The 24,140-nt window shown below is 38.8% G+C and overlaps 1 protein-coding gene across 7 annotated transcripts in view; it reads left to right on the top strand.

The window, feature by feature from the left end:
• The window catches only part of VEPH1 (ventricular zone expressed PH domain containing 1), a 242,823-nt gene that overhangs the window by 95,205 nt on the left and 123,478 nt on the right, over positions 1-24,140 (top strand). For 5 of the 7 annotated variants that reach the window (XM_004755625.3, XM_004755627.3, XM_004755626.3 and 2 more), the window contains exon 7: positions 21,026-21,246. In XM_004755625.3, coding sequence (XP_004755682.1) covers positions 21,026-21,246 — 221 coding nt within the window. Of the gene's footprint in view, positions 1-5; positions 673-21,025; positions 21,247-24,140 lie in introns of those variants that run through there. The other 2 variants (XM_013057757.2, XM_013057765.2) reach the window with 2 other exon arrangements.

The raw sequence follows: 24,140 nt of genomic DNA, 5'->3' as shown, positions 1-24,140 counted from the left end.
CCTAGGTACAAATTCAATTGGAAGAGAAGGAGGGTAATGAAACAGAAGTTACAAAGATTTTCTGAAGGAAATATTCTCCATTCCTTTACCTTAGAGAGTGAGAATGACCTTGAAGGCAAGATGCATGGATTTTAGTATCCCATATAGTAGATAAAACGGACACAGTAGATACAATGAGGTGACCCTTCTGTTCTGCTGTTGAGAAATGACAAGATTAAATCATGCTATGATCTGAATGTGCACCCCTCACCCCACCCAATTCATATGTTGAAACCTAACTGCCAAAGTGATGGTATTAGGAGGTGGAGCCTTGGGGAGGTGATTAGATCATGAGGGTGGAGACCTCATGAATGGGATTAGTTCCCTTATAAAAGAGGCCCAAGGGAGCTCTCTTGCCTCCATATTCCTGGAACCAAATACCACATCGAAAAATCCTAAAAGGCTGTTTTACTCTTTTGCCACTGTTACTAGAAGTCAGCTTACAAATAAGTGGAAAGCAATTTGGAACATAATCCTTTTCTTCCAGTCAGTGTATTTCAAACTTTTGAACATACCATCACATGACATATCTTCAACACCCCATCCTAGTCACTGCAATTTGTTTGCATATTTTTATTTACTTGTTTATTTATGCCAGTTAAGTTTAAATAAATTTGTTTATGTCAATGAGAAGTTGAGACTGTTCCCAATGAAAGTGTATTTGCTATGAGACCAAAAATAATGAACCCAAGGCAAAATCCAATATTGAGAGGTAAGCAGTGGGAGGATGGGGAACAGGGTACCAGAAAAACAGTATCAAACTCACCTATCCAATCTCAGGCAAGATTTACACTTTTGCAAATTGCATTTTTCTGTTTATTCTCTGCCATAAGTAATGAAATAATACCCAAATATTTCCATCTAACTGTGCTTTAGGAGTTAAATCTCAGCTACCATGAATAAAACATCCTGGCTATTTCTTATGAAAATAAGTAGGTACAAAGAAAGATAGTCAGCTAGTGTTTAATTATGTAATGAGCAAATTATGTAATATAATGAGTAAATTATGGGGAGTTCAATTGTAGCTGATGTATAGTTCAACTGAGTTAAATCTTACCATAATGTTCCTTTCCTAGTGAACAAAAGCATTTTTTTTTCCTGGCAAAAGGCTCAAACACAATTTCTTTCTCTCGCTTTCTTTTTTCTTTTCTTTTCTTTTTCCTTTCCTTTTCCCTTTCCTTCTCTTCTCTTTTTTCTTTTCTTTTCAGGCCCATAATAATCATTTTTCTCCAAAATGGTTTCCATGATTGGACCAGGTCTGTGGTCACTTTTTCTTTTTAATCATTTTGTGATTATGCCACGTTTGCTAAACAGATATTGTGTAATTAAAAATGGGCTGCTTCTTGAGGTCTCTAGAAATGTTTCAATGTTAAAGGCCCCAGTGGTCTTTCAAAATGTTTGCTTAATTAAAGGAAAAGAAATAGTGGAACCATTGTTCAGGATAATCAATGAAAGGTCATTTACATGAAGGGACCATGTTATAGTGAGAGAAGAAATCCTGGCTCAGTATAATTCATTCTGGGTCCCTTGAGTCCACACAAAAGATTTACCTTTAAGAGGCTAAGTTCCCAAGCCCCCAGTTTTTAGGGAGTAAATCCAAACCATCGAACCTCTAAATCTTTTATCAACCCATCAAATAACGCTATGTTAGAAGCTCAAATTAGAAGAGACTTCTGCAAGCTTTCATATCTGTATTAGGGGGTCAGTGCAAAGAAAAGATGCTGGAAAAAACCCTCAGGACAAAGGGAGACCGATTTATGTTTTCCAAATATAATTGTGGCCACGCTGAATACTATTTTGGGGAAAAAATCATTTTAAAATTGGAACATTTTATTTGACAGCAGATCATGTTCAGTGCTTTGCCCTTTAAAAAAATCAATCATACTAAAAACATAATTTATTTGGGTATATTATTATCTCAAAAAGCAAGGCATAAAGGTAAGCTACCTTTCACATTCTCTGATTTCTATTTTAAATCCTAAGTCTTTTTGAGGAAGACAAAGTAAGTTCCACATTTTAAAAAAAGCCATAATTGGTTTATAAATACAAAAATTATACTTTTTTAAAAAGAAGGGTGGGGTTTACTTGAGCATTCTGTGCCAAATGCATGCTGTTGTACTGTGTCCAATTAGTCCTTAATTTTTGCCATGTTACAAAATTCGAGGTTCTTTCCAAACAAAGGATACATCTGTTTTTATCAGCTGTTTCTTGACTTTTATTACTGGGACTTATTTTAAAATTGTTTTGCCTGGATGGCATTGTTTTACTTGGCATGATTTATTACTCTCCCATGTCCCCACAGAAACTACGTATTCCGGAAATAATGCAAACTAAATAAAAAATAAGAAGAAAAAGATGGGAACTCATTTCATTTACATTGGATTAAATGATCATTTATAATATGTGAATACATTTACATTGTAATAGAATTTTTATTTATGAATGGGAACAAAAATATGTTCAATTACTCTAAGCCGATATATGGAAAAATTGAGGTCAAAATTGATCAGAGGTCAAAAGGAAGAATTGAAGAATGTGACTTTTTGGAATGTTATTTAAAAAATCAGCTCAAAATTGGAGGATTTTCTGCCTAACTGAACATTAACAATGTTTTTTTTTTTTTTTAAGATTTTATTTATTTATTTGACAGAGAGAGATCACAAGTAGACAGAGAGGCAGGCAGAGAGAGAGAGAGGGAAGCAGGCTCCCTGCCGAGCAGAGAGCCCGATGCGGGACTCGATCCCAGGACCCTGAGATCATGACCTGAGCCGAAGGCAGTGGCTTAACCCACTGAGCCACCCAGGCGCCCAACAATGTTTTTATTTATTTATTCTCTACTTTGTTTCACAAAAGATTTCAAGCATTTTTCCCTTTCAATGTTCTGTTAAAAAATGTATTGAATCTTAGCTTTTGATATTTATGAACTAAAGACATTTGATCCCTACTTACTGTGCAAGCATTTTGCATATATTTTTATGCTAATTTTTAAGGCTAGAAGAACATATCTTTGAGTAACATAACATTTAAAGAGTAAATTTATTAGTTGTACTGTTATCTTGGCATGTATAGATTACTGGATAGCTTGACAATTACTGCCTTGCCAACTTCAATAACTAACTTTTTGTGGGGTTGAAAATGTTAAAATAATAGGATAGTTTTACTTTAGACAGGAAAATATTGAAAAAGACTGGGGAATAATTGCAAAGAGCAAAATATCTAGATATCTATAGATAATGAGCTAAACTTGGCTCAAATCACTAAGAAAATCTTAAATTGTACGGTGTTTTTATTTAATCATGTAACATTTAAAAATTTTAAGCATTTTAAATTTTATTAAATTTAAATTAAAACATTTTAAAAAATTAAAAAGTGTTTTAAAAAATTTAAAAATTTTTCAGTAAAATGTAGAGCCTATTTCACTTCTAGGTAAACAGTTTTTGTAGTTGGCTCATATTTGCTGATATTGGGGTTTGGGACATTTCTAGATCTTTATCAATTCACAAGATAAGTTAACCAGGAAAATTTGAGGAGATATATTGCTTTAGAGACAGCTTGTTTTAGTTTTGTGATAATTCAAATATCCCTGCATTTGCATTTACCATTTTTGTTACTCAAACAGTAATAGCTAACATTTATTTAGCATTCCACCTGCCAAGCATTGTTCTGAATGCTTTGTTTTTTTAACCGATTGAATCCTCAGAGCTGCTGGATAGAGCAGGCACTGCTTATTAATGTTTTATAAGCCAAGACATAGAGAGTTAAGTAACTTACCCAAGGTCCATGACTGGCCATCACAGTGCCATAATTCAAACTCAGGAAGGAGCCTCCGAGCCCAGTTTGTGACCACCAATGCCTGCTCAGAAAATGAGGCATCGTTGTGTGAGCTTTACGTGCTACTGCCACCATTCTGTTCTCTGAGAGCGGAGTTTTCTCTGTGAATATTTATCCAAAGAAAATCTCTCATATTTATTGACAATTTGAATAGCCAATACTCTTCTTATTTTTGCCTCGCTAGTCTCTTACTTATCATTTCTATTTTACATGAGGAAAGAAAGATTTCAAGAGATTTTATGCAGTGGAACAATTTAGGTTGTTGCTTGAAGATATCTCAGAAAGAGCTACGAATCTCCAGGATCGGTCTGAGCAAAGGCTAGAATGGGGAAATTTCACACATTGCTCAGGCAGAGCAGCTGAATCCAACAGAAAAGCAACGCAAACAGGTCTCTTATGACTCGGACTCAGTTGCCATTTTGGATTTTCTAAAAAGAGTGATTATAAACTCACCAGGGAATCGAATTTTGGAATTTTATCTTAAAGGTTAATACCTCAAATTCCAAATAGAAAACAGAGTAGAAGATGCCAAAAATCTTCTAGTTAATAGGACAAAGAACCATAGACCATCAGCAAGTGCAACTTTACCTGCTCCAAGGTGATTCCTACCAATTAAAATTTTTTTCACATAAAAGAGTTGCAATTCTCATTCAGGGAGGGCTGCATAGTGTGGTATCCCAAACCAGATGGATCCCTTATTTTATTTTATTTTTTAAAATTTTTTTAAAGATTTTTATTATTTATTTATTTGACAGAGAGAGATCACAAGTAGGCAGAGAGGCAGGCAGAGAGAGAGAGAGGAGGAAGCAGGCTCCCTGCCGAGCAGAGAGCCCGATTCGGGACTCGATCCCAGGACCCTGAGATCATGACCTGAGCCGAAGGCAGCGGCTTAACCCACTGAGCCACCCAGGCGCCCTGGATCCCTTATTTTAATGGCATTTTTCTAACATCTTTTTTTCCCTTTTATATGGAGAACCAAGAAAGAAAGAAAAAAGGATTTCAGAATGTCAATGTTACCCGTATTTTCTTCATCTTCTATAAATACTGAGTTGTAAGCAAAAAGCAGATGACTATGCCCAGTCTTCAATCTACACACCCGAGTTGGGTCACATAAACAAAAATATCTGTAATGGGGAGAAGAATTAATATGTGGTGAAAAATGCAGTTCAAATGGATTTGGATGTGTAGTAAACTCCCACTTAAAGAAAATTTCAATTAGTTTAAAAACAATAAGAGACTTGCTGATGATGGAAAGTACAGGAAAAGACAAACTGGGAGATGTGCTGGAAACCATACTCCATCTGACCTTAGTAAAGGTGAACTAACATTTCTCTGTGCATGATTGCAATGGTTTATGCAAAGTCATGTGTTAACAATTTAGAGTGTCTTTCAATTCAGGCCAACCAAGGTAAAAGCAGGTATTTCCTTTTATAGGAGATCCACAAAGATCTGAGATTAATCAATAATAGATCCTCCTACCAACCTACCGACCCATTTTCTCTCCTACCTTCCTTTCTTCCTTCCTTCCTCCCATCTTTCTGTCTTCCTCACTGATTTCATGTTTGTGGATTCACCCCCCAGTAAAATGTGTTTGTAATCCCAGATCAATACTCAAGGTGCTTCTGAGATCATCCACAGACCTGCACAGAACAGCAAAAAATTTGAGTCACCCAATTGAAGTGGAACAAGGTGCTATTTTGCCTTCTTACTTCAGCTCTCATACAAATGTCTGTTCTTTTCATGGTCTATTTAGTGTCACATTTTTCTCATCTTTGTCTTTTTTCCTGGTGATTTTGCTGTTTAAAACGTCCTACAAGTGTAGCACTGAAGTGCTGTCTAGTGTTTCCAAGTATAAGAAGGCTGTGATGTGCCTTATGGAGAAAATGTATGTGTTAGAACAAGCTTCGTCCAGGCATGAGTTACAGTACTGTTGTCTGTGAGTTCATTTTAAATGAATTAACAATATATATTAAGATGTCTTTAACACACATAAAACAAGGCTATATACTCCTCAGTTGATGAAGATGTATGACCAGAGGCTCATGAGAACCTAGCCCTGTATACTAGAAACAATACTTCTGTATTTGCTAGTTCAGTGTTCACACAGATACACATACAGAGAGGGGGATATATGGGGATGTATCATCATATCACCAACAATGTGAGTCTATGGAGCAGAATCCTCTGAGCTGCAATAATTTCCCACCTTCTCACAAACGGCCAAATAAGTGACCAACTATCTCAATTTGCCCATATGCCTTTGATTAAGGGATTTCCCAGGATGAGGGACTTTCAAGTGCGACAGCTGAAAAATCCCAGGGCAAACTGGAAAGAGTTAGTCCCCTACTCTGGAATTTCTCGAAGCCAAAGAATTATGGTGGGGTTGGGGCCCATACAGACCCTTCAGATCTTGCTCTGGAGCTAGTAATCCTACCATCATTAGGAAAGAGACTTATAAAATACATATACCATTAAGCCCCCCTGGCCCCACTCATACTTCTAAGGGTTCATGAGCAAAACCTAAGGCCTCTCTGGCAACACTTGATTGAGAAAGCATTAACCATAAGTTCATTTGATTTACATTTCTAATGTCCCTGTGTCTCTTTGGTGTGAAGAGACTTCAGAGTTGAGCTGTGAAGAAATATAATGACTTAACCCAATAAAAAAGCAAAAATAGCAGATGCCCAAGAAATTAAATATGTCCATTCAGGCAGCTAAATATACTCTTTTACATTATTTTTCTGTACATTGACAAATGATAGAGGAGAAAAAGTGTGGACTTTAAGATTTAATCCACATTTCCGAAATCAACAAATCCTCAACTTCTCTAAGATTTGTGGCTCTGACGTAGCAGAGCAGCTCCCTCGCTGCGATCTATTGAAAGTCAGCCCTCGACACAAGGGTTTGTCAGGCGTCCCGCCGCCCCTGCCGCAGCGGGAGCCGGGTGTGTTCCTTCTCCTTCCTTCCTCTCCGCGGGCCCGCTTCCCGGTCCCCGCTGCCCTCTCGGCCGCGTCCCCCACCCTGCCCCGCGCCCGGGGTTGGGGGAAGGGGGCGGTCGGCGGGCGGGTCTAAAAAAAAATGAAATAAAAAAAAGAGAAAAAAAAAAAAAAAGATTTGTGGCTCTGTACAGAAGAGTGATTCTCAACCCTGTCTGCACATGAGAATTATCTGGGAGGTTTAAAAAAGTCCTATGCCTTAACTCCACCTATTATAATGAGATTAAATAAGAATGGGGGTGGGGTGTTACTGGCATTAGAATTATTCTAGAATTACACCACACACAAAAATAGACTCAAAATGGATGAAGGACCTCAATGTGCGAAAGGAATCCATCAAAATCCTTGAGGAGAACACAGGCAGCAACCTCTTCGACCTCAGCTGCAGCAACATCTTCCTAGGAACAACGTCAAAGGCAAGGGAAGCAAGGGCAAAAATGAACTATTGGGATTTCATCAAGATCAAAAGCTTTTGCACAGCAAAGGAAACAGTTAACAAAATCAAAAGACAACTGACAGAATGGGAGAAGATATTTGCAAACGACATATCAGATAAAGGACTAGTGTCCAGAATCTATAAAGAACTTAGCAAGCTCAACACCCAAAGAACAAATAATCCAATCAAGAAATGGGCAGAGGACATGAACAGACATTTCTGCAAAGAAGACATCCAGATGGCCAACAGACACATGAAAAAGTGCTCCATATCACTCGGCATCAGGGAAATACAAATCAAAACCACAATGAGATATCACCTCACACCAGTCAGAATGGCTAAAATCAACAAGTCGGGAAATGACAGATGCTGGCGAGGATGCGGAAAAAGGGGAACCCTCCTACACTGTTGGTGGGAATGCAAGCTGGTGCAGCCACTCTGGAACAGCATGGAGGTTCCTCAAAATGTTGAAAATAGAACTGCCCTATGACCCAGCAATTACACTATTGGGTATTTACCCTAAAGATACAAACGTAGTGATCCAAAGGGGCACGTGCACCCGAATGTTTATAGCAGCAATGTCCACAATAGCCAAACTATGGAAAGAACCTAGATGTCCATCAACAGATGAATGGATAAAGAAGAGGTGGTATATATACACAATGGAATACTATGCAGCCATCAAAAGAAATGAAATCTTGCCATTTGCGACAACATGGATGGAACTAGAGCGTATCATGCTTAGTGAAATAAGTCAAGCAGAGAAAGACAACTATCATATGATCTCCCTGATATGAGGAAGTGGTGATGCAACATGGGGGCTTAAGTGGGTAGGAGAAGAATAAATGAAACAAGATGGGATTGGGAGGGAGACAAACCATAAGTGACTCTTAATCTCACAAAACAAACTGAGGGTTGCTAGGGGGAGGGGGTTTGGGAGAAGCGGTGGGATTATGGACATTGGGGAGGGTATGTGCTTTGGTGAGTGCTGTGAAGTGTGTAAACCTGGTGATTCACAGACCTGTACCCCTGGGGATAAAAATATATGTTTATAAAAAATAAAAAATTTTTTTAAAAAGGAATTATTCTAGAAGCTTCTCAGGTACTCTAATGTGAACCCTGAGCTAAGTAGCACTCACAGGGGAGACGGCGTTGAGGAGAGGTCTCGAGAAGCTTCTAGGTTCAGCAGAGAAGAGCGCTATATCAACTGGTGATGCCTGCAGAGGGTGGAAGGCAGGGAAGCTTTCAGCACACAGGGCTGCACTACACACCAGAAGTGGAAACATTCAAACTCTGTAATCAGGCAACTCTTGATTCTCTCTTTGCTCAGCTGTTAGGACTGTCTCACCTGTGTGACGTTGGTCAAGTGATTCGCCCCTTTGTCATCAGTACCATCCCCTGATAGCCATTTTGCGAGATTTGTAGTTAAGGATTGAGGAACCACATGCCAAGTACCTGGCACAGAGTGAATGCTTAAGAAAGAGAAACTATCATCCTCATGACAGGCTCCCACATTTCTCATTTTTGACCGCTTTCTGAGCTGCATTCTGTGATCCTGACAAAGAATACCAGGGGAGCTTTATGAGGTGGGAGTAGAGTTATTTTAAAAACAAAATGAATAACACTGATAAAAATGAATGGTACAGCCAAGGCAATTTTGTAAGCACATAATCTAGTTCAGGGGTCAGCAAATGACTGCCTGTAGGCCAAATCTAATCATACCCGCTCATTTACTTATTGTCTGGAGCTGTTTTCCCACCACAGAGATCATATGGCCCCTAAAGCTAGAAATATTTACTATCAGGTCCGTTACAGAAAAAGTTTGCTGACCCTTGATTCTCGTTCATCAATTCTCAGTGTGGTTTCTGGACCCCTGAGACCCCATCAGGGGATCCGTGAGGTCAAAGTTATTTTCACAGTAACACTCATACATCATTGGCCGTTTGCACTGTGTTGACATTTGTGCTGGAAAGACAAGAACCATGGCGGGTAAAACTGCTAATGCCTCAGCACCCATGCAGGCAAGGGCACCAACAGGCTTTTTAAGTTCTTTAGCACCACACCTTCACAGGAAAAAGCGAACAAAAAGCCAGTTTCACTTAACTCAGGGTTTCTTAGCTTTGGCACTATTGACATTTTGAGCCAGATAATTCTTGGTGGCGGGGAGCTGTCCTGCCCGATGTATGATGTTTATCAACATCTCTTGGCTCCATCCCCTCCGGACTGACTGGACAACCAGCTCTTCCTCCCATTCCCCAGGGTTGACAACCCAAAGTGCCATCAGCCATGTTCTTTTTTGTTTTTTGTTTTGTTTTACTTTTGATTTCTCAGTTTTAACTTAATACATGTGACAATATAGGGCACATAGGAATAGATAAAACTCAGATCAACAAAAACTCTCTGGGGTCGCCTGTGATGTTTAACAGAGTAAGGAGATTCAGAAACCAAAAAATTTTAGATCTGCTGCTCTCTCTTGTATTCACGGTGCATTTACGATGTGTATATCACAAAATCAAGGACCATATAACTGACGATAAGCAAGATGTAGAAACAAAAAGTAGAAAAATATGTGTGTGAGGGGGCTGGGGTCTTTGGACGGGAGGGACTGTGGGTATCCCCAGCAAGTACACAACTTTAGAGGCAGAAAAGGCATATGTGACCCTGAGCAAGTTAGTCTTCTATTTGTGCCTTAGTTTCCTCCTTATAAAATGAAAGTGATCACAGTACTCCTCTCAGAGTATTATTGGGAGGATTTCATGAATAAACACATAAAAAGTGTGCCAAATAGGCTTGGCACTTAGATTAAGTATACCCTGTGGGTCAGCTATTATTATTTTTATAATAAATAGTTTGTCAGAAGGGATGAACTCAGGCATGCAATTAAGGCGTACAGGTGCTGCTGACCTTACCCCCAGTGGAATGACTGAAAACAGAAAAAATGAAGTCACTGGCTCCCCAGAGACAAAATATCATGGAGTTGAGAAAGAAATCAGAATCTTCAAACCCCCTTCCTACCCTAACACCACACTTTCTAATCCAAAATCACATCTGTTACCCCTGTAAGGTACATGGACATTCTCCAAGGTTTCAAACAAACGATGTGAGGTTGGCTTGGTTTCATATGTTAGTTCCAGAGCAGTTATAATTTTTCGTGTTCCTGCACTGTGATTAATTTTCCCTTCAGCTCAATTTGGCTGCCAGAAGACCATACAGAATTGTATTGGTTTCAGAAAATACCCACACAGTCCCTTTCACCTTTAGGAAGACACATGCTTTAAAGAAAGGGCTTGTTAGGGACACCTGGATGGCTCCGTCAGTTAAACATGTACCTTTGGCTCTGTTCATGATCCTAGGGTCCTGGGTCCTGGGACTCAGCTCTGAGTCAGGCTCCTTTCTCAGCAAGGAGTCTGCTTCTCCCTCTGCCTGCCGCCTCCCACGCCCTGGCTTGTGCTCCATCTTTTTCTCTTTCTGACAAATAAATAAAATATTTTAAAAAAAAGGGGGGCTTGCTAATTTTTATAGTAGGAAGAATCCTTAATAAAACCATAAGGACACTTCTTGGATAAGCAAATGAAATGTTTGTGCCATGGTTTTAAAAAGTGCTGAAAGAAGAATCTGATTCTGAAGGTGAAGAGAGAAGTTACTTGAAATTTGAAATGACATTCTCTGTAGTAAAGTGCCCCACGTGCCAAATTTCATATCTTCCTAACCTCCCTGTATCGAGCACGACAAGTGTTACTATAGTTATTTTCTGTAGCTACTGAGAATGTTGAGTTTAGATTCTAAAATTCAGTAAAATCCAAATGTCACCTTCTTTCTGAGATCTGACCGCCTTACACTATTTTTTTATTTTATTTTTTCAGTGTTCCAAGATTCATTGTTTATGCACCACACCCAGAGCCCTCCTCCACCAGGCTCACCTATCCCATCATCCCCCTCCCTTCCAAAACCTTCAATTTGTTTCTCAGAGTCCACAGTCTCTCATGGTTCATTTCCCCCTCTGATTTCCCCCTATTCACTTTTCCTTTCCTTCTCCTAATGTCCTCCATGTTATTCCTTATTCTGCGTGAATAAGTGAAACCATATGATAATTGACTCTCTCTGCTTGACTTACTTCACTCAGCATAATCTCCTCCATCCCATCCATGTTGATACAAAAGTTGGATATTCATCCTTTCCAATGGAGGTGTAATATTCCATTGTATATATGGACCATATCTTCTTACACTATTTAACATTGACTCCCCTCCCTGCGACTCCCCATCCTGCTTCATTTTTCTTTGACGCGTATTTCTTTTTCCAACACATGATATATTTTACATAAGTATTTTGTTTATTGTCTGCTTGCCTCATTGTGATGGCAGGGGTTTTTATCCTTTTCCTTCAGTAATGTTTTCCTAGCTCCTGAAACTGAGCCTGGCACATGGTAGGGGCCCCCAAATTCAGGTTTTGCCTTTAAATGGGGAATGGAAAATGTCCCTGTGATGCATTGCATACTGTGAATTCACATATGGAGACCTTGCGTGAATGAAAGCATCTATGTTTCGCAAAATAACCTATTAGACTCAAGAGCATTCAACTGTCACTCTGCAACTTGGCAATTGTATGAGCCAAGGTATCAAATAGGCTGTCAGGAACTTGTTCCAACAACCTCTACTTTTTAGTCATCTAACATTCTTATCCTTTAATGAATAAATGTCTCTTCATTAGATGTCCGGCTCATGAAATCTTCCCATACACCCAGACAGAGCACTGTGACTGACTGGCTCTTAAGAAATAATTATTAAGGGATTGATTGGCAGCTGTACTCCACATCCCCAAGAGATGTGTTCCAGTGCAGTTGTACAAGAAATCCTTGAAAACCTAATTAAGTATTAAAGACTAGGGAACTTAACTACTTAAATCTGTTCTGTAATAAATACTTCTTGTAAAGCACAAAATTCCTTTGCAACTATATATTTTATTTATAAAGTCATATTTTGGCATATAGGTTTTGCTTAAATGAGTGAAACAAGACTTATACACTGGGTGTAGGCTCTACAGACTCAATTCTGTGCCAGGCTGATGATTGATGTTGAGAAAGAGCCCCTTTAGGAGACCTGACTGGTATATGCAACCATTAGTGAATTATAAATGGAAGGGGGAATTGCAAGTCCCTCCAAGGCAGAGTCCACCTCTTCACCTTTGTCATCTAGAATCTAGCGCAGGCATATTTTAAGCATGCAATACCTACCTGGTGATTAAATTAAACATGAATACGCAAATAATCAAATGCAATCAAGTACTAATGAAATTCTTTAAAAAGTCTATAACGCAGTGAAAATTCAGACAGAAAAGGTCAGTAGGAATGGCTTCATGGAGGAGATAGGGTAGAAGTTATGTCTGGAAAGAAATTAAGGCTTAAGTGCTGGAAAAAAGGGTAGAAGGGAATATCAAGATAGAAAAGTAATTTAGACCTGTACACCCATCACTCAAAAGGATTTGGAACATCAATTTCCAGCAAATGTTTATTTATAATTATATATATTTTCTACTAGAGTAACATAATAAACAGTTTTTTAATACATTAAAAAAGGATTTTAAAGGAGGAATTAAAGATGAAATAAACCATATATTTAAAATTATCTTTATTAATTGTATATCATCATTTATATTGGGTACAAATATATGGTTCAACTATCCTTTGATAATTTTGAATTTCTTGGCTAACTTCCATTCATGTTGGATTAATCATGGTACCTCATGGTTCAGGAAGAGATAGATATAGGAGACCTATCAGCTAAGACATTTTGCCTGTTTTGTACTCATGCCTGCATTATTCATATTGTCTTTCATCTTCTGTTTCTCTAAAGGAACTGAGTTTACTCATTTGTGAGCATTAACTTGACTACAGGTAGATAATATGATCTGGTCACTTGACCAGGCACATAGAAGTCATAACATGTTGAAAGATGCTTAAAATGAACAAATGAGTGAAAATACCCTGGGGAGAGGAGGTAAACGTTGCACACCATGGCACCACCTGACAGAAGGATGGATCAAGGGTGCCACTGACCAGCCTCCCCCTTGCAGGCAATTACTGAATCACAGACCTGGACACTGCCCTGAGGAGGACACAAAGTTGGGAAGAGTGGATGCATGGAGTGAGATCTTCAGTGGTAGTCAAGAGGTTTTGACTTGACAAGATAGGCAAATGAGTCTACTGATGTATTTTTTAAAATTATTTTTATTAACATATAATGTATTATTTGCCCCAGGGGTACAGGTCTGTGAATCGTCAGGTATATGTATTTCACAGCACTCACCACAGCATATACCTTCCCCAATGTCCATAATCTAACCACCCTATCCCCTTACCCCCCAGAAACCCTCAGTTTGTTTTGTAAGATTGAGTCTCATGGCTTATCTCCCTCCCAATTCCATCTTGTTTCATTTTTTCCTTCCCTACCCCAACAATCCCCTACCCTGGCTCTCAAAATCCTCATATCAGAGAGATCATATGATAATTGCCTTTCTCTGATTGACTTGTTTTGCTCAGCATATTACCCTCTAGTTCCATCCATATCATTGCAAATAGCAAGATTTCATTTCTTTTGATGGCTGCATAGTATTTCATTGTGTATGCGTGCATGTGTGTGTGTGTGTGTATACACACCATATCTTCTTTATTCAGTTATCTGTTGATAGACATCTAGGTTCTTCCCATAGTTTGGCTATTGTGGATATTGCTGCTATAAACATTTGGGTGCACGTGCTCCTTTGGATCACTACATTTGTATCTTTAGGGTAAACACCCAGTAGTGTGATTGCTGGGTCATAGGGTACCTCTATTTTCAACCCTTTGAGGAAACTCCATGCTGTTTTCCAGAGTGGTTGCACCAGCTTTCATTCCCACCAACAGTGTAGAGGGTTCCCCTTTCTCCACATCCTTGCCAACATCTGTCATTTCCTGACTTGTCAATTTTAGCCATTCTGACTGGTGTGAGGTGGTATCTCATTGTGGTTTTGATTTGTATTTCCCCAATGCCGAGTGATGTGGAGCATTTTTTCATGTGTCTGTTGGCGACTGGATTTCTTCTTTGCAGAAATGTCTGTTCATGTCTTCTGCCCATTTCTTGATTGGATTATTTGTTCTTTGGGTATTGAGTTTGGCAAGTTCTTTATAGATTTTCAATACTGGCCCTTTATCTGATATGTCATTTGCGAATGTCTTCTCCCAGTCTGTCAGTTGTCTTCTGGTCTTTAGACTGTTTCCTTTGCTGTGCAAAAGCTTTTGATCTTGATGAAGTCCCCATAGTTCATTTTTGCCCTTGCTTCCCTTGCCTTTGGTGATGTTTTTAGGGAGAAGTTGCTGTGGCTGAGGTCGAAGAGGTTGCTGCCTGTGTTCTCCTCAAGGATTTTGATGGATTCCTGTCTCATATTGAGGTCTTTCATCCATTTTGACTCTGTTTTTGTGTGTGATGTTAAGAAATGGTCTAATTTCATTTTTCTGCATGTGGCTGTCCAATTTTCCCAACACCATTTGTTGAAGAGACTGTCCTTTTTCCATTGGACATTCTTTCCTGCTTTGTTAAATATTAGTTGACCATAGAGTTGAGGGTCTATTTCTGGGCTCTCTATTCTGTTCCATTGATCTATGTGTCTGTTTTTGTGCCAGTACCATACTGCTTTGATGATGACAGCTTTGTAATAGAGCTTGAAGTCTGGAATTATGATGCCACCAACTTTGGCTTTCTTTTGCAACTATCCTCTGGCTATTCAAGGGTCTTTTCTGGTTCCATATAAATTTTAGGATTATTTGTTCCATTTCTTTGAAAAAAATGGATGGTATTTTGGGAGGGATTGCATTAAATGTGTAGATTGCTTTTAGACATTTTCACAATATTTGTTCTTCCAATCCATGAGCATGGAACATTTTTCCATTTCTTTGTGTCTTCCGCAATTTCTTTCATGAGTACTTTATAGTTTTCTGAGTACAGATTCTTTGCCTATTTGATTAGGTTTATTCATAGGTATCTTATGGTTTTTGGTGCAATTGTAAATGGGATCGACTTCTTAATTTCGCTTTGTTCTCCCTTGCTCTTGGTGTATAGACATGCAACTGATTTCTGTGCATTGATTTTATATCCAGACACTTTACTGAATTCCTGTATGAGTTAATAGCAGTTTTGGAGTGGAGTCTTTTGGGTTTTCCACATAAAGTATCATATCATCTGCAAAAGGTGAGAGTTTGATTTCTTCTTTGCTGATTCATATGCCTTTAATTTCCTTTTGTTGTCTGTTTGCCAAGGCTAGGACTTTTTTAGTACTATGTTGAATAACAGTGGTGATAGTGGACATTGCTGCTGTGTTCCTGACCTTAGTGGAAAATTTTGCAGTTTTCCCCCATTGAGAATGATATTCACTGTGGGTTTTTCATAGATGGCTTTGATAATATTGGGTATGTATCCTCTGTCCCTACACTTTGAAGAGTTTTGATCAAGAAAGGATGCTGTACGTTGCCAAATGTTTTTTCAGCATCTATTGAGAGTATCATATGGTTCTTGTTCTTTCTTTTATTAATGTATTGTATCACATTGATTTGTGGATATTGAACCAACCTTGCAGCCCAGGAATAAATCCCACTTTGTTGTGGTGAATAATCCTGTTAATGTACTGTTGGATCCTATTGGCTAGTATTTTGGTGAGAATTTTTGCATCTGTGTTCATTGAGGATATTGGTTTGTAATTCTCCTTTTTGATGGGGTCTTTGTCTGGTTTGGGATTAAGGTAATGCTGGCCTCATAAAATGAATTTGGAAGTTTTCCTTCCATTTCTTTTTTTTTTTTTTTAACAGTTTCAGGAGAATAGGTATAAATTCTTTTTTAAATGTTTGGTAGAATTTCCCTGGAAACCCATCTGGCCCTGGGCTCTTATTTGTTGGGAGATTTTTGATGACTGCTTCAATCTTCTTACTGGGAATGGGTCTGTTCAGGTTTTCTATTTCTTCTTCTTAGTTCAGTTTTGGTAGTTTATATGGCTCTAGGAATGCATCCATTTCTTCCAGATTGTCAAATTTGCTGGCACATAGTTGTTCATGATATGTTATTATAATTGTTTGTATTTCTTTGGTGCTTGTTGTGAGCTCTCCTCTTTCATTCATGATTTTATTAATTTGGGTCCTTTCTTTTTTCTTATTGATGAGTCTGGCCAGGGGTTTATCAATCTTATTAATTCTTTCAAGGAACTAGCTCCTAGTTTCGTTGATTTGTTCTACTATTCTGTTGGTTCATTGATTTCTGCTCTGATCTTTATTATTTCTCTTCTCTTGCTGGGTTTAGACTTTTTTTTTGCTGGTCTTTCTCCAGCTCCTTTAGGTGTAGGACTAACTTGTGTACTTGAGACCTTTCTTGTTTCTTGAGAAAAACTTGTATCACTATATACTTTTCTCTCAGAGCCACCTTTTCTGTACCCCACACATTTTGAACAGTTGTGTTTTCATTTTCATTTGTTTCCATGAATTTTTAAATTTTTCTTTAATTTCCTGATTGACCCATTCATTCTTTAGTAGAAAACTCTTTAGCTTCCATGTATTTGAGTTCTTGCCAACTTTCTTATGGTTGAGTTCTAGCTTCAGAGCATTGTGGTCTGAAAATATGCAGGGAATGATCCCAATCTTTTGGTACTGGTTGAGACTTGATTTGTGACCCAGGATGTGATCTATTCTGGAGAATGTTCTATGTGCACTAGAGAAGAATGTGTATTCTGTTGCTTTGGGATGGAATGTTCTGAATATATCTGTGATGTCCATCTGGTCAAGTGTGTCATCTAAAGCCTTTATTTTCTTGTTGATCTTTTGCTTAGATGATCTGTCCATTTCAGTGAGGGGTTGTTAAAGTCCCCTACTATTATTGTATTATTGTTGATGTGTTTCTTTGATTTTGTTATTAATTGGTTTATATAGTTGGCTGGTCCCATTTTAGGGGCATAGATATTTAAAATTGTAGATCTTCTTATTGGTCAGACCCTTTAAGTATGATATGGTTTCCTTCCTTATCTCTTATTATAGTCTTGGTTTAAAATCTAATTTATCTGATATAAGGATTGCCCCCCCCCCCTGCAGCCTTCTTTTGATGTCCATTAATGGTAATCTTGTAGACAGCATATCAATGGATCTTGTTTTTTTATCCATTCTGATACCCTGTGTCTTTTTATTGGGGCATTTAACCCATTTACATTCAGGGTAACTATTGAAAGATATGAATTTAGTGCCATTATAATGCCTGTAAGATGACTGTTACTGTGTATTGTCTCTGTTCCTTTCTGTTCTATTACTTTTAGGGTCTCTCTTTGCTTAGAGGACCCCTTTTAATATTTCCTGTAGGGCTAGTTTGGTGTTTGCAAATTCTTTTAATTTTTGTTTGTCCTGGAAGCTTTTTATCTCTCCTGCTATTTTCAGTGACAACCCAGCTGGATATAGTATTTTTGGCTGCATATTTGTCTCATTTATTTCTCTGAATGTATTATGCTAGTCCTTTCCGGCCTGTCAGGTCTTGGTAGTTAAGTCTGTTGCCAATCTAGTATTTCTACTGGCGTATGTTTCAGAACACTTGTCCTGAGCTGCTTTCAGGATTTTCTCTTTGTCACTAAGACTTCTAAGTTTTACTACTAGATGACAGGGTGTGGACCTATTTTTATTGATTTTGAGGGGGGTTTCCTCTGTGCCTCCTGGGTTTTGTTGCTTGTTCCCTTTGCCATATTAGGGAAATTCTCTACTATAATTCAGTCCAATATGCCTTCTGCCCTTATCTCTCTTTTGTCTTTTTCTGGGATCCCAATTATTCTAATAGTGTTTTGTCTTATAGTATCACTTATCTCTTGAATTCTGCCCTTGTGGTCCAGTAGTTGTTTGTCTCTCTCTTGCTCAGCTTCTTTATTCTCTGTCATTTGGTCTTCTATATCACTAATTCTCTCTTCTGCCTCAGTCATCCTAGCAGTAGAAGCCTCCATTTTTTTATTGTACCTCATTAATAGCTTTTTAAATTTCAACTTGGTTAGATTTTAGTTCTTTTATTTCTCCAGAAAGGGATTCCCTAATATCTTCCATGTATATATGTATATATAACTGGTGAATAGAACAGAGCCACCCACTTGTTTTGGGGTGTATTCTGGTCTCTTAGAAGAAACCACCTCCCAAAATTTTAAAGAAAGTAAACATATATATGCAAAAATAATGGTAAACATAATGAATAGATGGAATATGACTATGAAGATGAAAATTTAAAAAGATTATAAAAAGGAATTGATAAAATAATTTGGTTGGAAAAGAAAAAAAAGAGGAGAATGTGATCAGGCTGAAGACTAGAACAAAGCCATGTGCTAGATTTAGTGTGTATTTTAATCTATTAGAAGAAATTGTACCCCTAAATTTTAAAGAAAGAAATGTATATGTGCACAAAAAAGTAAGGTTAAATACAATGAAAGGATAAAATATGACTATAACAATGAAAATTTAAAAAGATTTTTTAAAGGTATTGATAAGATAAAATAGTTAAAAAATGTTAGAAGAAGAAAGAGGAAAAGTTAAAAATGTAGATTAAGAAAAAAACAAAATTAAAAAAATTTAATTGCAAGACTAAAGGATCATGGGGGAAAAAAAGCCATGAATTCTATGCATTGTTTTCCCCTAGCTCTGGAGTTCAGCTGTTCTCCTTGATTAGTGAGCTTGGTCTTGGCTGGATGTTCTTGCTGATCTTCTGGGGAAGGGGTCTGTTGCAGTGAGTATCAACTATCTTTGCCTGAGGCCGAACTGCACTGCCCTTGCTGGGAGCCAGGCAAAGTAATCTACTCAGGTTTGCTCTCGGGAGCTTTTGTTCCCTAATCACTTTTCATAGAGCTCTGGAGGACAGGAATGTAGATGGCGGCCTCCCATTCTCCAGTCCAGAGGAGCCAAGAGCTCGGGGCCCCACTTCTCAGTGTGCCTTCAGAGAAAAGCTGTCAAACTTTCCCATCTCACTGATCTCCAGCCACATTTCAAGCTCATCCATCTTGTGACTGAGCATTTCTGTCTCTGGCACATGGCCCCTTTTGGAGTCTCCAAACCCAGCAGATTCCTGCTGCGCCTTCCTGTACCACTCCTCCTGGAGGAGGAAGGAGGTGTCTCTCTGGATCTGCCACTTGTGGGGTCCCTGCTCAAAAAGCAGCAGCCCAAATGTGCCTCAGATCGTGGTTCAAGGTTACCCTGAGCTGAGAGCTCACTCCTCCGCTCTGTCTCTATAACCAGCTTCCCCACTCCAATACCTGGCAGCTCTGTCACACTCGTACACCCCTGGTCTTTCTGTGACCCCACGGGACCTGAGACCACACTGTCCCCATGAGGGCTCCATCCCTGCTTAGCCTCTGGAGTGATGTCCAGAGGAGCAGACTTCAAAAAGTTCTGATATTGTGCTCTACTGCTTCACCACTTGCTGGGAGCCAGCCCCTCTGCCACCATGGTCTATCTTCCCGTTGGTTCGGATTCACTTCTCTGCATGTCCTACCTTTCAGAAAGTGGTTGATTTTCTGTTCCTAGAATTGCTGCTCTTCTTCTCTTCAATCCCCTGTTGAGTTTGTAGGTGTTCAGAATGGTTTGATAAATATCTAGCTGAACTACTGGGATCTAATGATATTTCAGTCTCCTAATCCTCTGCCATCTTGCTTCCTCTCCCCTTTTGATGTATTTTTAAGAAAGGAATAATGTTTGTTACTCATCATCAGGAAAAAGGTTAAAATCTCAAAGAAGCCAATTCAGAGGCATTGTGAATGAGACATTATTTAGCTTTAGCTAGCTCTCTCAGCTCCCCGTAGAATCATTATCTGCTGGTCAGGGAACTGTGTTTTTCTTTTAAAATACAGATTTTTTTTCATTGTTCTTTAGTTCCCCTCCAGCCTTAACTGATGTATAATTGACTAGTACAATTGCAAGATATTTAATAAGTATAATGTGATGATTTGATATACATATTCATTATGAGATGATTCTCCCATATAGAGTCAATTGATGCATCCATCACCACACATATTTACCTTTTTTGGGGGGGGGTAAATGAGAACATTTAAGTTCTACTCTCTTAGCATATTTTAATTATATAATACAGTGTTATCAACTATAGTCACCATGTTATACATGACCTTATTCAACTTATAGCTAAAAGTAAGCTTGCACCCTTTGAACAACCTCTCCCTATTTCTCCCACCTACCCAAGTCCCCTCAGGGTTCTCTCAGTTAAACTTCAACATTTTTTTTTGTTTGTTTGTTTGTTTCTGCATATAGATGATACCACATGGTATTTGTCCTTTTCTATGTGGCTTATTTTACTTAGCATAATGCTCTCTAGGTTCATCTATGTTGTTGTGAATGGCAGGATTTCCTTCTTTTTTAATGACATGATTATGGATAAATAGTATTCCATTGTGTATATATACTACATTTTCCTTTGTCCGTTGATCCTTTTATGGACACATTGGTGGTTTCCATGTCCTGGCTATTATGAACAAATAATGCTACTATGAACATGGGAGTGCAGAAATCTCTTTGGGATAATGATTTTGTTTCCTTTGGATAAATACCTAGAAGTGGGATTGCTGGCCATAAGGTAGTTATATTTTTTCATTTCTTGAGGAACCTCCATACTGTTTTCCATTGTAACTGTACCAGTTTATGTTCCCACCAACAGTGCACACTGTTTTTTATTGTTTTTGGCAGGAGAGAGCCAGGAGCTGCCTGCCTTTCCTGGTGAGTCAGTTGGCCAACATGGAACATTCGTTTCATCATATTCTCCTGCTGGAGATTAAGAGTATCACTGATGCTTTCTCCTCCATCCTGGGCCCTCAGAGCAGAGATATCTTCCGCATGAGCAACAGCTTCACCACGATTGCCAGGCTCCTTACCCAACAACTGGAAACTGCCAAGGCCAAAAGCAGCAGGTGAGCAAGAGCTCCTGTGTACATCAGGGACATGTCATAAACCTATGGAGGTATAGCACAGACAGTAGGCAAACCTCCCAAAGAAAACCAAACCCACTATCTCAATGCAGAATAGCTTCTGAGTAAATTATAGCATTTGCCAGAATTTTTTCTAAATTTGTGAAAACCAGAGTGAAACAAACAAAAATTTCTAAAAAGTGCACAAAATGTGACAAAGGAATAAGAATATAGTACAAATAATGCTTATATCACTCATTTAGTCAAGAAGTACTTAGCAATTGCTTGCTTTTACCAGGAATTCTGCTAGAAGCTAGACACATAGAGAGAGATAAAACATATTCCTTATACCCATAGATCTCACTGTCTAGTAGAGGAAATAAATATTTAAGTGGTAACTAGAGAATAGTGGGAAGGTCATGCTTAATCAAGACATGGTCATGGAGTATGGGGACACAAGGATGGGGATATCTACTTCAGCATGGAATGAAGAGAAATAGAAAACTTAGGTCAAGGAAGGCTTCCCAGAAGAGATAATATTTTGAACCAAGTCCTAAAAGATGACCAGATTGCACCAGGCTGTCTTTTGGGCGGCATGTGAAAGAGAACAACACTTTCTAGAAACAGAAGTCATTTTGTATGGGTAGGGTATGTGTTAGGAGGGTAACATTAGGTAATGCAAATGAAGTGGTAGGCAGAGACTGCAGGATGGTGGGCTTGACACCTTCCTAAGGAGTTTGAATTTTACTCTGTAGGCTAAGAAGTATTGTGGGGTTTTATACATGGCAGGATATTATCAGAATCCATGCTTCAGGAATCCACTGATTCCAATGAAGAGAATGTCTCAGGGAGAGGTGGACTGAAGTCAAGTCCAGTGAGGGAAGGACAGAAGAGTGTCCATGGGAAATTATTGAAAATTGTGATGAATGAACCGCCAGTGATATGGGTGTAAAGAAAACAGAATTCCTGGGGTTGAAGAGAGAGAGTAGATACAATGCATCAAACTGGCCAAAGTTTGTGGGAAAATTTTTGGAAAAAAATAAAGATCATGTAAGATTAAAGGAGGTGTTATATTTTATTTTGCTATATTTTGAATAGGGAAGCACTTGGAAAGTTTTATAATCCTTAGAAGTTAAAAAACAGTTTCCAACATGTAATCTTATTTGATCCTCATGACTGCTCCACAAGGTAAGAAAAGCAGATATCATTCCTATTTTACAAAAGAAAAAATACTTCTAATTTTGAGGTGAGAGGTGTTAAATGTCTTCCCAAGGTTAAACAGTGACAAGGTGATAGAGGACAGACTCAGACCTTATCTTCACACCATGGACTGGAGGGTATTCGGTTCTAGAACAGGGCCAGGGCTCATTGGAGACCAATGTCAAATTTTGTGAGTTTTGGGGATATCAAATGATGCATACCATTTCCAGTGTGAATTAAGGAGTCCAAAAACATAAGAAGTGAGTAGTTAATCATCAGGGTCACTTTACGCCCACTTTGGCACAGTCTTGTGGTTCCAAGGGACCTAAGACACCATCCCTTCCCTCAAAGGATTCACAGTCAGGTATGCGACAGGATTTTGGTAGAAGTGCATACAACGGGCTGTGGAGCATGAGAGATGTACTGACTAATAGCCAGGAAATTATAGAATGTTTTAGAGAGAAGGTGAAATTTAACTTCATTCCATATTTATTGAGCAGCTTCACGGGCCAGGCATTTCTCTAGGTACTAGATGAAGTTGCACAGGATGAATGAGAGTTTTTCAGAAAAGGGTAGAAAGGATACTTTAAATACAGGGAACAGCATGGGCAAAGTTAGAGGTTTAAGAGTGTGTGACCCAAACTAAGGAAAAGCCATTGATTCACTGTGGTTGGAGCAAGTACATCAGGGCAGGGTGGGAGAGTAAGCTGAAATGTCAGGTGAAACAGATTATCAGAAGCTTTTAGATGCTGTGTCAAGAAGCGAGGCGTTCATCCCTTCAGCAATGGAGGCTTGGAAAGGTTTTAATCCAGAGAATGATTACAGCTCCTAACAGAGTAATTAGCAGATAGGCACTTGATAAATATCTATTCCCTGTAGGACCAGGGAAATGAGGAAGCGACTAAAGCTGTGGAGCACTGAATGGATTTGGCTGGAGCAGCAAGATGGCTAGAGAGTGACCAGGATGGGATCACTGGAACCTTAATAAACAGGCTCTTTCAGCTCTGAGGGGAGCCTGAACTAAAGTGGTAGTGGAGGACCTAAGAAGGCAGGGAGTATCATTATAATGAGGAGAGCAGAATTATGAGGAACTGATTACTAACAAGAGGTAGGGCAATGAGAAGGGGAAGATTATGGATAAAGCCCAGAGATACATAGTTTGAGGGACTGCATACTCATGGAAGATGATGCTAACAACCATGAAAAGAGGAGCAGGAGGGAAGCCCAAATGGAAGGATCTCTTAGTCCACTCTACACAGAGAGTATTATCTGACCAATAGGGTCATCAAAGTCAGCAATAGCTATTCATCCAAAAAGACTGCTTTCTTCTAAGTGCCCTTTTGCCCTCACAGACATAGTTTTGATCTGTTGTTGGCTGGTTCAATACATAAATGCCTACAAACCAGGGTTTCTAATCTTGGTACTATTGAAATTTAGGCTCATTAATCCTTGGTTATGGGGTTGTCCTGTGCCTTATATAATATCTGCCAGTATCCCTGGACTCTACCCAGTAGATGCTGGTAGGAGTCCTCCCCCTCAGCTGTGGCAACCAAAAATGTATCCAGACATTGCTAAGTGTCCCCTGAGAGACAAAAATTGCTTACACTTGAGAACTGCTCTTATATATATATATTCTATTCAAAAATAGTATTTTTACAGATCCATGACTGGCCTAGCAACAGCCTAAACACAGCGGT

This window comes from Mustela putorius, unplaced genomic scaffold (assembly GCF_011764305.1).
Source record: "Mustela putorius furo isolate JIRA1106 unplaced genomic scaffold, ASM1176430v1.1 tig00003834_pilon_pilon_pilon, whole genome shotgun sequence".
Classification (NCBI taxonomy): domain Eukaryota; kingdom Metazoa; phylum Chordata; class Mammalia; order Carnivora; family Mustelidae; genus Mustela; species Mustela putorius.
This window is presented reverse-complemented; position numbering and strand designations above follow the sequence as displayed.